Source organism: Lissotriton vulgaris, chromosome 2_1, assembly GCF_964263255.1.
Source record: "Lissotriton vulgaris chromosome 2_1, aLisVul1.2, whole genome shotgun sequence".
In the NCBI taxonomy this organism is placed as follows: domain Eukaryota; kingdom Metazoa; phylum Chordata; class Amphibia; order Caudata; family Salamandridae; genus Lissotriton; species Lissotriton vulgaris.
Genome location: NC_141687.1, coordinates 1,741,858,442 through 1,741,871,680, shown reverse-complemented (window position 1 = coordinate 1,741,871,680; position 13,239 = coordinate 1,741,858,442). Strand labels below are relative to the sequence as shown.

General features: G+C 44.4%; 1 protein-coding gene across 1 annotated transcript in view; it reads right to left on the bottom strand.

Annotated features, from left to right (window-relative positions):
• The window catches only part of CHID1 (chitinase domain containing 1), a 1,807,841-nt gene that overhangs the window by 56,025 nt on the left and 1,738,577 nt on the right, over window positions 1-13,239 (bottom strand). The window contains exon 12 of the mRNA XM_086957742.1: window positions 11,242-11,284. Coding sequence (XP_086813868.1) covers window positions 11,242-11,284 — 43 coding nt within the window. The remainder of the gene's footprint in view (window positions 1-11,241; window positions 11,285-13,239) is intronic.

The following is a 13,239-nucleotide window of genomic DNA, read 5'->3' as shown; positions in this document are numbered from 1 at the left end:
CTGTAAAACCTAGGGCAGGGATAATGTCTGATACAGGTTGGACCTATATGTTGAAAAGCGTAGGGCTCACGAGGAGCCCTGCGGCAATCCACATACCAGCTGATGTACCTTTGACAAGAACGGTCCTTCGCTGACCTGGAAACTCCTGTCAGCCAACGGGCTTAGCCATGTTAGCGCTTTTCTGTTATCCAAGTTGTTTCCAGCAATTCATAATTGACAATGTAGGCCCCAAAAATCAATGAGCCACAGCTGGCTCTTTCTGAATGTGCTGTTAATTTTAGTGGAGAGAACAGAGACAGCATCCTAGGGCATAGTGATTTATTTTATCACTCAAGTATTTGAAGGCTTTTCCGTTGATGTATCTTAAAGTGAGGCAGAGGTTTGGCAGGGGACTGGAAATAGCACAGAAAGCCAGAAGTGTGTCTGCAAGGTGAAATTACCAGGCACCATGGGTTTTTCCCTGGCCCCATTGTTCAGGATCACATTATTACAGGATATTTTGGATTTTGGCTCAGAAGACAGACCGTGCTTCTTCCCACTGCCAGTGTTTCATCTTTTTAGTGCATGAGAAAGATCAGGAATACAACGAATTGTGTGGAGCCCAGATGCTCAAGTACGCATAGGGGAGATTAAAGTCATGCCTAAAAAGGGTATAAATCTGTTGTAATTGAAAGATACCCTCTTGGTAAGCATGAGTCAGGTAACCAGTTCATGTAGAATAACAGGTTGTAGGTTTATTGAACAGGTTGCACATTACATGGTAAGGTACCCCACGAGGAGCAGCATCGTCTTTTCTCAGCCCTTCTCTATCTAACTGCCGACCCACCTCCAGTCCCACACCAACATTCCATGACATCACACACTGGCTGAGCAGAGCAGAGAACAATGGAAGTGTGCACAGAATGCATTAAAAGCATAGCAGATTATAACACATCTCCTTCTATTAGAAATAATAAAATGCGAACAGAAAACATAAGATATCTATACTACTATTAAAAGGAAGAACTTTGAGGCTTTGAGGCGGGTAAACTCGGGAACCACAGCGCCAATCCACACACCCAATATATCGTTGGAATCCTCTGGGTGTGCAGATGGACATAGGCTATATAAATTTAAAAAATACGTTATGTTAAAAAAATTTACATTAAAAAAAAGTAGTCCCCTCGAAGTAGCGACGGCCGCGACCTGCGTGCTGACGTCGTCCAGGAGCGCGAGGAACGCGAGGATGAGGGTCGGACATGGCGCGGGGGAGGAGCACTGACGAGCGGCACACAGGCGGTGAGCAGCAGCAGACGGGTGGAGTGGCGTGGAGCACTGAACTGAGGAGCAGCGGCTGAGCGGCAGACATGGCGCGGGGAGGAGCACTGACGAGCGGCACACAGGCGGTGAGCAGCAGCGGAGCGGCATAGAGCACTGAACTGAGGAACGGCGGCTGAGGTAAGGCTCCGGGGGACAATGTCGGGGCAGGCGGGGGTCGGGGCACGCGGGGGACGGGGAGTTACAACAAAAAGGCTCCGGGGGACAATGTCAGGGCAGGCGGGGGTCGGGACAGGCGGGGGACCCTCTGGCATAATTGTGCTCAAGCTCCCGACTCCCGCCGGCCGCTCCATACTCTGTGAACTCCTTCTCTTATCCCTGCAACCTCTGCTCCTCCTCGCCTCCCTGCAAACGAGCGCCAGAGCTCCACTTACCCAGAAAGCTCCCCAGTGCCTCAGGCGCTGCTGCTGGCCACCAGTGCAACATTGGGCCTCTCTGGCATAATTGTGTGAGGTAAGCCTCCGGAGGACAATGTCCGGGCAGGCGGGGGTCAGGGCAGCCCGAGGCCCGGGCTGATGGCCGGCCCGGGCAGACGGGGGTCGGGCAAGCCTGATTGCTCCCGGACAAGGTCGGGACGGGCTGCTAGTAAAATTATAAAATACAAACAGATGCGCCACTCATGTCGCGCTGCTCTGATTCTCCCTTTTTACGGCCGCATCCACAAGGTATGAATTCCTGCTTTGTCGACAAGGCTACTGCTGTAACAATGCTGCAGACATGTTGCATGAAACACACGTGGCTCTTCCCTTTTAAGCTGCACACGTTCTAAACTTTTTTTTACATCAGATGACACGTGGCGATTGTTGCCAACGGTGCGCGCTATGCCAGTGGATCACTTTTACCACCATTCTGGACCAGGGCTCGAGTCGGGGGTACACGCAGGTACACGGCGTCCCCCCCCACTTTTTTTTACAGGGTGGACGCCGTCCACCCTGCCAAGAAGATGGGCCCCACAGAAATTTGCTGAACGTGTCCGCTTGTAATTTTCAGACACCGGGACACGTACAGCACGTGACGTCATGAGGTACTTTGCATAGTGTCAGTCCCCCGCTTCTTTTTATAGGACTTGTGCCCTGTTCTGAACCCCAATCACAATCAGGTCTTTTTTTCTATGCCACTTCTCGAACCACTCAGCACGGGGCAGTCCTTAGAATGTGCGTGCCTCACATGCGCTATGGAGTACGTTCTGCAGATGTGCCGGAAAAAGTGTTGCAAGAAATTCCTGGTACACTGTATTCCTAAAAGCAGCGCCCGCCAGCCTCGCCTTTTGAAATGCTGCTACAATTACTTGCGCTCCCAACAGCATGCACAATGGGGTAAGGCCAACAACAACAGTCCACAGCCTGTTAACACTAACACACCATTTTAAGGCTTTACACTAACTGTTAAGTGCCTGCATCTCACACACTGCTGGCTCACTCACCACGACATGCCTTCACTTGCTGGCAGTTCGGGCTGGACTGTTCCCATGAGGCACAGGGTCAAGGCTTATTTGCATATGGCAATGTCTGAACTGGGGTGGTGTGGAGTGCAAAAAAACGATGGATTTAGGCCCAGATCTCTGTACTGGGGTGAATGTATGACATTGTTCTGCATTTTGTCCATCAACTGTTTTTGCATTGTTCACTCACCACCGGCATGTCCAGCAAATGTGACAAAATGCTGCAGCGAAGGCAACTCACTCAATCTTTTCATTGGTTGCACGATCAACCATCCCGATCACTCTGAGTATATTCCGATTTCCGCTTGGCATGCGCCCTTCAGTTGTCAGTCTTTGGGTTTGTTGGAAAAGACACTAGTGGGGTGCAGATGTTTCTTTTTCTCTTGTTATGTCTTCAATCTGTTTTTCTCTTCTTATGTTTTCAGTCTCTTTTTCTCTTTGTTTGCATCAGTTTCTCTGACACATAAGTTGCCTTTGTCCTCAACCTACCTTCTCTTTTTTGTTTTCATCAGGGTCTCTCTCAAATGTAGGATTGTTTTCCAATCATCACCATTATGTAACCGAATGTAGTCTCTTCATAAGCAAGAGACAGGTAGCCAGTTCACGTAGAATAACAAGTTGTAGGTTTATTAAAGAGTTTACCGGTTACATAGTAAAGTACCCCACCAGGAGTAGCATCCTCTTTGCTTAGCCCAATCTCTGTCTGTCCTCAGTCACTCATCAATATCCTTTGATATCATACACCCCCAGTGACACACATGTAAGCCACATACCTACTATAGCACTCGCTTGCAGGATCAGGCATGTGTTTTAAACCTACCTCTACTGCCAGCCAGTCAGTAATAGGACTAGTAAAATAAATGCATCTACTCCACACCCCTCCTACACTCACCCTCTACTGCATACTCTAACAGGACCAGGGACAAATACAACGCATCCACCCTCTACTGCTTACGAAGAGAGCATATTCAATTACAACACATTCCCAGGATTTTTGCCCTGGAGGTTTGTTGGAATGTGGAGAGTGGAAGGAAACAGTGGGGTCAGCATTTAATAAGGAGTTGAGCAACAGCAGTTGTATAGGTTAATCCTATCAAACAACATAAGCAGTCGGGTTGCAAAAGACCTACTGTGAGCTTACAGTCGGTTTACTACTAGCCCATTACTTACAATGGGCTGCCATTGTCAATCATTTTATTCTTATTAAATGGAATGCTGGTCTTCTCTTGTGTTTGTCCCTCACCTGGAGCATAGCCTCTTTATGATTATTTTGATTGGCTTTCATGTATCAATCCATTGCTGCTATTACGGAAACACTTTTTTCTTATGCATTCAGTACTCCATAAGAGTGCACATATTTTCTAGCTCTCCCTTGTGTGCTACTTCACACCTCAGATACCCTCTCACCGCCTGTGCTGTGTGGGTCCTTGCTCAGCTGAGCTTCTCTTTAAAAGCACAGAATCAGGGATGTTTTGCTGGGGTATAGCTAAAACCATGGTTTAACCATTTCCGTGCATGGGACGGCTCACTGTCCGGCGTCACGGGTGGCGTGTGTGTGGGAAATCTCCTGGCCGTCATAGCACCCACCCATGGGGAAAGCTCCCCCGTGGGCCACCCATCTATGTGCCCCCACCGGGGAAGGCAGGGGAAGCCCTTCCCCTGCCTCCCCCGCACATTTCCACATCATCACTGACGTCATTAGAGGATTCCCAAAGCAGTAGAAGCCATTTGCTTCCAGCACGTTGGGAAGAGAGGAGGTAAGTTTCTCCTCATGGGAGGGGGGGATTTAAACAAAAGAGGCATTGGGAGAAAGGAAAGGGTTTTCCTTTCCCCTGATGCCTCTTTTGTGCATTCCTGCTAAACGATTGTGCGATCGTGAAGCAGGATTGCCCACTAGACCCAGGGATTTTTTTTTTAAATGGCGATATTGATTTACTGTTTGGGGGGAACCCCTTAGGCCAGGGTAGCTCCCCTTATGAGGGAAAGTACTGGAATCTGCGTGCTTCCACAAACTTTCTCCCACCCAGAGGTCCCCAAGGTTTCCTAATAAAAATGGTACCTCACTCGACTGGGTGGGTCAAGGACCTGCGACAGGCAAGGGCCCAAAACCTATTGAGGCGACATCAAAATTACGTATCACATGGTTTTGCAAGGGGGGGTCCCATAGGTTTTTGGACTTGGGCTTGGCGGCCATCTAGGAAAACCTACCAAACCCACACATTTTTGAAAACTAGATAAACTTGAGAGTCCAGCGAGGTATGGCTTGCGTGAGTCAACCAACATTCTCCTACCCAGAATCCCCTGCAAACCTCAAGTTTCGCTGAAAAAAGTCACTTTTTTAAGTGGATCCACAAATTTCCTCCCACCCAGCGTTGCCCCAGGTCTCCCAATAAAAATGGTACCTCACTTGTGTGGGTAGGCATAGTGGCTGCAACAGGAAATGGCCCAAATCTTACTGTGCAGACTTCAAAATTACTTATAAGAAAACTACCTGGTTTTGGGGGGGCACGTGGGATTTTAGCCCCAGGCTCACCGGCCATCTTGGAAAAGTACCAAACCCACACATTTTTAAAAACTAGACAAACTTGGGAGTCCAATGAGGTATGGCTTGCATGGCTTCCCCAACGTTTTCCTACCCAGAATGCCATGCAAACCTCAAATTTAGCTAAAAAAACACATTTTCTACATATTTTTGTGTGGGATCACTGTGCCAGCACAAATGTCCTATCCCACAGCGTTCTCTTTAGTGTACCGAGTAAAATGATACCTCACTTGTGTGGGTGTCCAATGCAGAATTGGATAAAAACCTATTTTTTAAAAAAATTTAGCACTTGGAATTCTCGGTGCTACACCCTTATTCCTTATGTTTTGGGCTCTTCCCAGTCACAGGCCCTTGCCCACCCACACAAGTGAGGTATCATTTTACTTGAGAGACTCAGGGGAACGCTGTGGGGTAGGACATTTGTGCCGGCACAGCGATTTCATGCAAACATTTGTGGAAAAATTAGTTTTTCAGCTAAATTTAAGGTTTGCACGGCATTCTGGGTAGGAAAACTCTGGGGGATCCATGCAAGCCATACCTCATTTAACTCCCCGGGTGTCTAGTCTCCTGAAATGTTTGGGTTTGGTACTTTCCCAAGATGGGCGATGAGCCCAGGGCCAAAACCCCAGATGTTTCCCCCCCCCCCCCAAAACCAGGTTGTTTTTTTATAGGTCATTTTCATTTCGCCTCGATAGGTTTTGGGCCCTTGCCTGTCGCGGGTCCTTGACCCAGCCACGCGAGTGAGGTACCATTTTAATCAGGAGAACTGGGGGAATGCTGGGTGGGAGGAAATGTTCCAGAACTTTCTCACAGAGAAATTTGAGAAAAAAATGATTTTTTTCAGCAAAATTTGAGGTTTGCAGGAGATTTTGGGTAGGAGAATGTTGGGGGACCCACGCAAGCCATACCTCGCTTGACTCCCCCGGGTGTCTAGTTTCCAGAAATGTATGGGTTTGGTAGGCTTCCCTAGATGGCCGCCTAGCCCCAGGCCAAAAACTAAGGGGATCCCCTTGCCAAATCAGGTTGGTTTGTGATAGGTAATTTTTATGTCACCTCAATAGGTTTTGGCCCTTGCCTGGCGCGAGTACTTGACCCACCCATGCAAGTGAGGTACCATTTTTATTGGGAGACCTGGGGGAATGCTGGATAGGAAGAAATTTGTGGATCCACGCAGATTCTAGAAGTTTCCCACACAGAAATTTGAGAAAAGGTGATATTTTTCAGCTAAATTTGAGGTTTGCAGGGGATTCTGGGTAGGAGAATGTTGGGGAACCCACGCAAGCCATACCTCACTGGACTCCCCTGGGTGTCTAGTTCCCAGAAATATGTGGGTTTGGTAGATTTCCCTAGATGGCCACCACGCCCCAGGCCAAAAACTCATGTGACCCCTTGCAAAACCAGGTTGGTGTGTGATAGGTAATTTTGATGTTGCCTCAATAGGTGTTGGGCCCCTGCCTGTAGCGGGTCCTTGACCAACCCACGCAAGTGAGGTACCATTTTTAATGGGAGACCTGGGGAAACACTGGGTGGGAGAAAATTTGTGGAACCACACAGATTCCCTCATGGAAATTTGAGAAAAAGTTTTTTTTTTCTATGAAATTTGAGGTTTGCAGGGGATTCTGGGTAGGAGAATGTTGGGAACCCGCGCAAGCCATACCTCGCTCGATTCCTCCGGGTGTCTAGTTGCCAGAAATGTGTGGGTCTGGTAGGTTTCGCTAGATGGCCACCGAGCGGCGGGCCAAAAACTTATGGGACCCCCTTGCAAAACGAGGTTGGTTTGTGATAGGTAATTTTGATGTCACCTCAATAGGTTTTGGGCCCTTGCCTTTCACGGGTACTTGACCCACCCATGCAAGTGAGGTACAATTTTTCTCGGAAGACTTAAGGGAACGCGGGGTGGGTGGAATTGTGTGGCTCGACACAGATTCCAGAACTTTCCACCACAGAAATGTCAGGAAAAAGTGTTTTTTTGACATTTTTTTAGGTTTGCAAAGGGATTCTGGGTAACAGAACCTGGTGAGAGCCAGTCAGCTCACCCCATCCTGGATTTCGCTTGGTGTCTGGTTTTCAAAAATGTATAGGTTTGCTAGGTTTCCCTAGGTGCTAGAAGAGCTAGGGTTCAAAAACGACAGCTAGGCACATTGCAAAAAAGGGTCATTTTTCACTGTGAAAATGTGGTGTGTCCACGTTGCGTTTTGGGCGGTTTCCTGTCGTGGGCACTAAGCCTACCCACACAAGTAAGTTACCATTTTTCTCTGAAGACTTATGGGAACGGGGGATGGGTGGAATTTTGTGCATCCAAGCAAATTCCAGAACTTTCCACCACAGAAATGTGAGGAAAATGTGTTTTTTTGGACAATTTATTACGTTTGCAAGGGATTTTGGGTAACATAACCTGGTGAGAGGCAGTCAAGTCACCCCATCCTGGATTCCCCTGGGTTAGTTTTCAAAAATGTATAAGTTTGCTAGGTTTCCCTAGGTGCCAGCAGTGCTAGGGTTAAAAAACTACAGCTAGGCACTTTGCAAAAAAAGGGTCATTTTTCACTGTGAAAATGTGGTGTGTCCATGTTGCGTTTTGAGCCGTTTCCTGTCGTGGACACTAGGCCTACCCACACAAGTGAGGTACCATTTTATTGGGGGGAGACTTAGGGTAACACAGAATTGTAGAGCAACTGTTATTATCTATTGACTTTCGATGCATTTCTGCCTTCCAAATGAAATACAATGTGTAAAAAATAAGCCATTTTGAAAAATAACCTATAATTCTCATGCCAGTATGGGTATTCCCAATTTCGGAAATGTGCAAATATCTACTGTTTTTAAACTCTACATTTTGTTCCCATTTTAGAAATACATAGGTGTCTTTCATACCGATTTTTACATTTAAACATTTTCCCAGAATAATTGCCATAAACCCAGTACATAATAAAAAAACATTGCAAGGCGCTGCTCAGTTATTGGCTCTGGGTTCGTCGGGTTCTTGGTGAACCTTTAAGTCCTATATATCCCCACAACCAGAAAGGTCCAGCGGATGTAACAGTATATTGCTTTCAAACAGCTGTCATAGTTACAAGAAGTTACAGCTGAAAACATTGACACAAATGGCTGTTTTTTCAACTAATTTTCAATTTTTCCTATATTTAACTCTTAGTTTTAATAAAGAAACCTTGAAAGATCTACACAAATGACCCCTTTCTCAATTCAGAATTTTGTCTACTTTTCTAAAATGTATAGCTTTCCAGGATCCATTATTGCGTTCCTACCCATTTCTACCATTAACTGGAAGAAGGTTGAAAGCACAACGAATAGCAGAAATAGGCTATATCCAGGTAAAATCCCAAAACTGTGTAAAAAAAATCTGGTTTTCCGTCAAAAGTCTGTCATTCCCTAAAAGCTGGGAAAATGTTAAATGCCAGCTCCACAAACCGTTTTTTGATACCATTTGCAGGGAAAAAAACAGACGCTTTCATTTGCAGCACTTTTTTCCCATTTTGCCCAAAAAAAACAAAATGTAGCTGTATTTTGGCTAATATCTGGGTCCCCTTCAGGGGAATCTACAAACCCTGGGTAACTTTAGAATCCCCATGATGTTGGAAAAAAAGGACGCTAATTTGGCGTGGCTACCTTATGTGGTCAAAAAGTTAAAGGGGCCTAAGCGCAAACTACCCCAAATAGCCCAAAAAAGGCTTAGCACAGGTGGGGGAAAGGCCTCGCAGCAAAGGGGTTAAGGGTTATTTTTCTTGTATTCCATATATTGCATAAAAGCACTAAGATATGGCATATAAAAGCTTTTAGGGCACTGGTGAAAAAGTCGTCTTTTACTCTCTCTCTCAGCTGGCCCTCTGAGACAGAAATTGTACTTAACATGACGCTTCTACTGAAGGCCCATAAATCTGTTCCCCCTGTTACTGCAGAGGAGAAAATGGCTGAATCCTGTGGAAAGTAAATTAGGCCTTTGCAAGCTGATACTTCCTTATTCCCTTTACATTCTGACAATTCCTTATTTCTTTAAGTCCTGTTCAGAGTTTCCTGAATGAAAAGCATATGAAAAATAAACCATACCATTCTAAAAAGATTGAAACATTGAATTCAATCTACAGTTTTGAGATATCTTAAGATATGTGTTTGCTTTTCCTCTAGAATGTTTTTTTTTATCTCATTTTTTTTAACAATGCCTCACAGATTTACACAGGCAAAGCCAACAGCTTGGCACTTGATGAAAAAAGGTGAGACCCATGCCAATGCTTGTTTTTAATGGCCACTGAGTTACGGTACACCCCTGCCTACTCCTGCTTCAATACACAACATTTGCTTTGCAGTGATCTATTTGTTTTTTTGTATTGCTCAAGGAGTTATTTGGCGGTTGTTTTATTGTTACAGGTTGAAACACCACTTCAGTGTTTTGATTTAGCCTGGAGAAGTTCATTTAACTGCCTGTGCCCGAATTAATTATATATGCTCCATGCATATCCAAGAATTATATTCACGGAATTAATTCCAATCATTCCTTCACCAAGCATGAGTAAAGTGGTAAATAGACCACTGTCATCACATGGCATAAATGGACTGGTCATTAGTCTTTCTACCACAGCAATCAAGAGAATCTCTTATAACCATTGAAACGTTATATTTAAGGATTCATGAGCTTTTTCCCTTACCGTCTCAGGTCATAGATGACATAGTCCTGATTTGGCAGGACGAAGAGATAGGTATTTTTGTGCGCAATTAACTGAATTCCAAACTATCTCCACAGCAGGGCTTTAAGTGGGCTGGGTCCTACCGGTGCTCAGCACTGGCAGATCTGAAAAGCAGGTGCTGAGATGGGTCCTTATCAGGCTCTCCATTTTTGCCCTCACCCTCAGGATAAAAAAAACTCAACTCTGCAGCAGTACCGCCCTTAACTGCCTTTTATGCAACTTCGAAGAGACTCGTTGTAGGTCTTTCATAGTCTGATCATTTCAGAACTGATACCTTTTCAACATGCTATACTACGAAGCCATGGTTGTTGCTTATTTATGTTATGCAACTAACAACCATTTACAAAACCAATAATACTGGCTTGTTGTAGGTGTAATGTTACTTGTTCTATCATATAACTGGATGCAGTGACAGAAGCAGCAAAGTACCTCTCGGGCGGTACACTAGGCTAAGCACAGATGTTTAGCTTACTTTTGCAGCCACGCACTAATTACATGGGCCACGCCCATTTGAGAGACCCCCCAGTTTTTTCATACCACTCCCTACTCAAGAATCTAATGGTTTTCTGCATGTGACTAAGGGGGGACACAAGCCCACCATTACTGCAGTAGCGTTTATTACCTGAACTGAGAAAAGGGATGGCCCTAAGAGAAACTCCTGGGCGCACTGAAAGGCCTGGGACAGGGCATGGACAAAGTTGTGCATATGCCTGAATCTAGGCTTTCAGAAGTGCCCTGGTCTCCAGCTGTACCTATGACTGGACAGAGACTCGAAATAGGCCTGGGAACCAAAATAAACGTGTTTCCAGTTAGATAGCTACAATGTGACCCACGTTTGCAAATTAGGGAGGTTTTGAACTTGGAAAGATACGTTGTATAAGTGTTTTGCAAGTATGGAAAAGTGCAATGATTTTAACTTAATGCAGGCAATGTTTGTTTTAATGTCAGGTAAATCAACAGTAGAAAGAGGCCCAAGGGACCATAAAACAGACCCAAAAAGAGTCCAAAACAGACGACACACTGATAGGTCATGCCAGCTACTGGGAACTGCCTGGTTGCCCCATAGGCCAGTCCAACCCTGACAGTACCGGACAGGAGGGCTATAGCTAGTGGGGCTGTTGCATGGGATTAGATGGAACACTGCTGTCTCCTCAAGCAGAAAAAAACGGACAATTGATATGTAAAGGTTCCTATTTCTTTTCACATCTGATAGATGGTGAGCAACAAGCACAATCAGGCCTTACCTTTAATGTTGGGTAGAACACTGCATGCTTCCCACTTTTATTCCTAAAATACACAAGAAAGCAATAGTCACACATCTGCAACCTTGAACTGAAGTGTCTGCCAATTATAATGCATTGTTAATTACTATGTAACGCTTTTGCTAACAATACTGCAAAAACTGAATTTGGAGTCCTAAGCCAGTTATTATCGGTAAACAAATGAATTGCAGCTTAGAAATAAGGTGCTTCGAGAAGGTTCTGCTGTGGGTCACCCATGTGGATGCATAAGTGACTCGCACGGTCAAAAGGCAGGCAGCCAGTGTACTGGGAAGGTCAGAAGGTTCATAAATTGCTTTTCACAGCATTGATTGCTGGAGGACAACACTTAGTTCAAATGAAATCCTGGGTAGACATGGGGCTAGTATAGAAGGGGACTGAAAATAGAACAAGGAGCGTAACCCCGCCTAGTGATATAATGGTCCTAACAATAGGATCCAACCAATATGTATGGGGTGATTGGTCTAGGAGTTAGCATTGCACATAACAAAAATTAGTCAATCCAATTATACTCAAGAGCAGATATTTAGGAAATATATATATTATTTATTTATTTATTTATTTATTTTTTATATACTCTTAGAATTGATGTAGAAAAATCGTACAAAAATAGATAACATTTTAAATCCACATAATATTTTTTAGAATATCAAAAGACATACATTGGTGAAAGGAGGGGTAAAAATAAGAGAAATTCATCCTACTTTGGGACCTACCCAGTAATAAACCACACTTCAATCATACTCTCATACTCACTGATTTCAAAATTAATCTACCTAATATTCTATCATTCCACTTTCATTCTTCCATTCATTCCTATCGTCCTGGCGTATGCAACACAGAGATGGTAAATCTGTTGCATAAATCAGTATGTTATTCCAGGCAGATGACATTAATACGGGTCCTGATGAATATAGGACAGTGTGCCGTATTCCTGGAAACACAAGCCGACGCGCGTTTCGGTGACAGGCCAGTGGGGCCACACCTTCGTCAGGGCTGGGGATTGTTGACTGGGAGGGGAAGGAGTAAAGATCTGAAAGTAAAAACAATGTCTTAGATTTTTTGTTCTATATATACAAAACAAGCATAGAATATTCAAACATATACTTTTTCACTGTTTGATGCATTTTAACAAAAATACGTATTGATAATTGGTATGATGACTATATGGTTGGCTTTTTGTGGCTGTGCATTGCCAAACTACCTAGTGACACTCCCTAAAACAGACTCCCGGTTAGGTGAGATCTGTAAAAGGCACAGAGATAACCTAAACTAAGCGACCCATTAAGTACATATCATCACAACTCTCATATACAACATTATTGCATACATTCATTCTGGTGCGCATTTGACCAAATGTAGGAAAGTTTTTACAATTACTGGCAACGGTCTAAGGCTTAGAAATTGGAAAGCCCGACCTCCAAGTGAAGTCATTTATTCTCAGATGTAGATAAACGGGGAGATTGTTGGCATAATTCCTGGGTGACTATTTAATTATTGTTACATACTAACAACAATTAAATAGTCACCCAGGAATTATGCCAACAATCTCCCCGTTTATCTACATCTGAGAATAAATGACTTCACCTGGAGGTCGGGCTTTCCAATTTCTAAGCCTTAGACCGTTGCCAGTAATTGTAAAAACGTTCCTACATTTGGTCAAATGCGCACCAGAATGAATGTATGCAATAATGTTGTATATGAGAGTTTTGATGATATGTACTTAATGGGTCGCTTAGTTTAGGTTGTCTCTGTGCCTTTTACAGATCTCACCTAACCGGGAGTCTGTTTTAGGGAGTGTCATTAGGTAGTTTGGCAATGCACAGCCACAAAAAGCCAACCATATAGTCATCATACCAATTATCAATACGTATTTTTGTTAAAAAGCATCAAACAGTGAAAAAGTATATGTTTGAATATTCTATGCTTGTTTTGTATATATAGAACAAAAAATCTAAGACA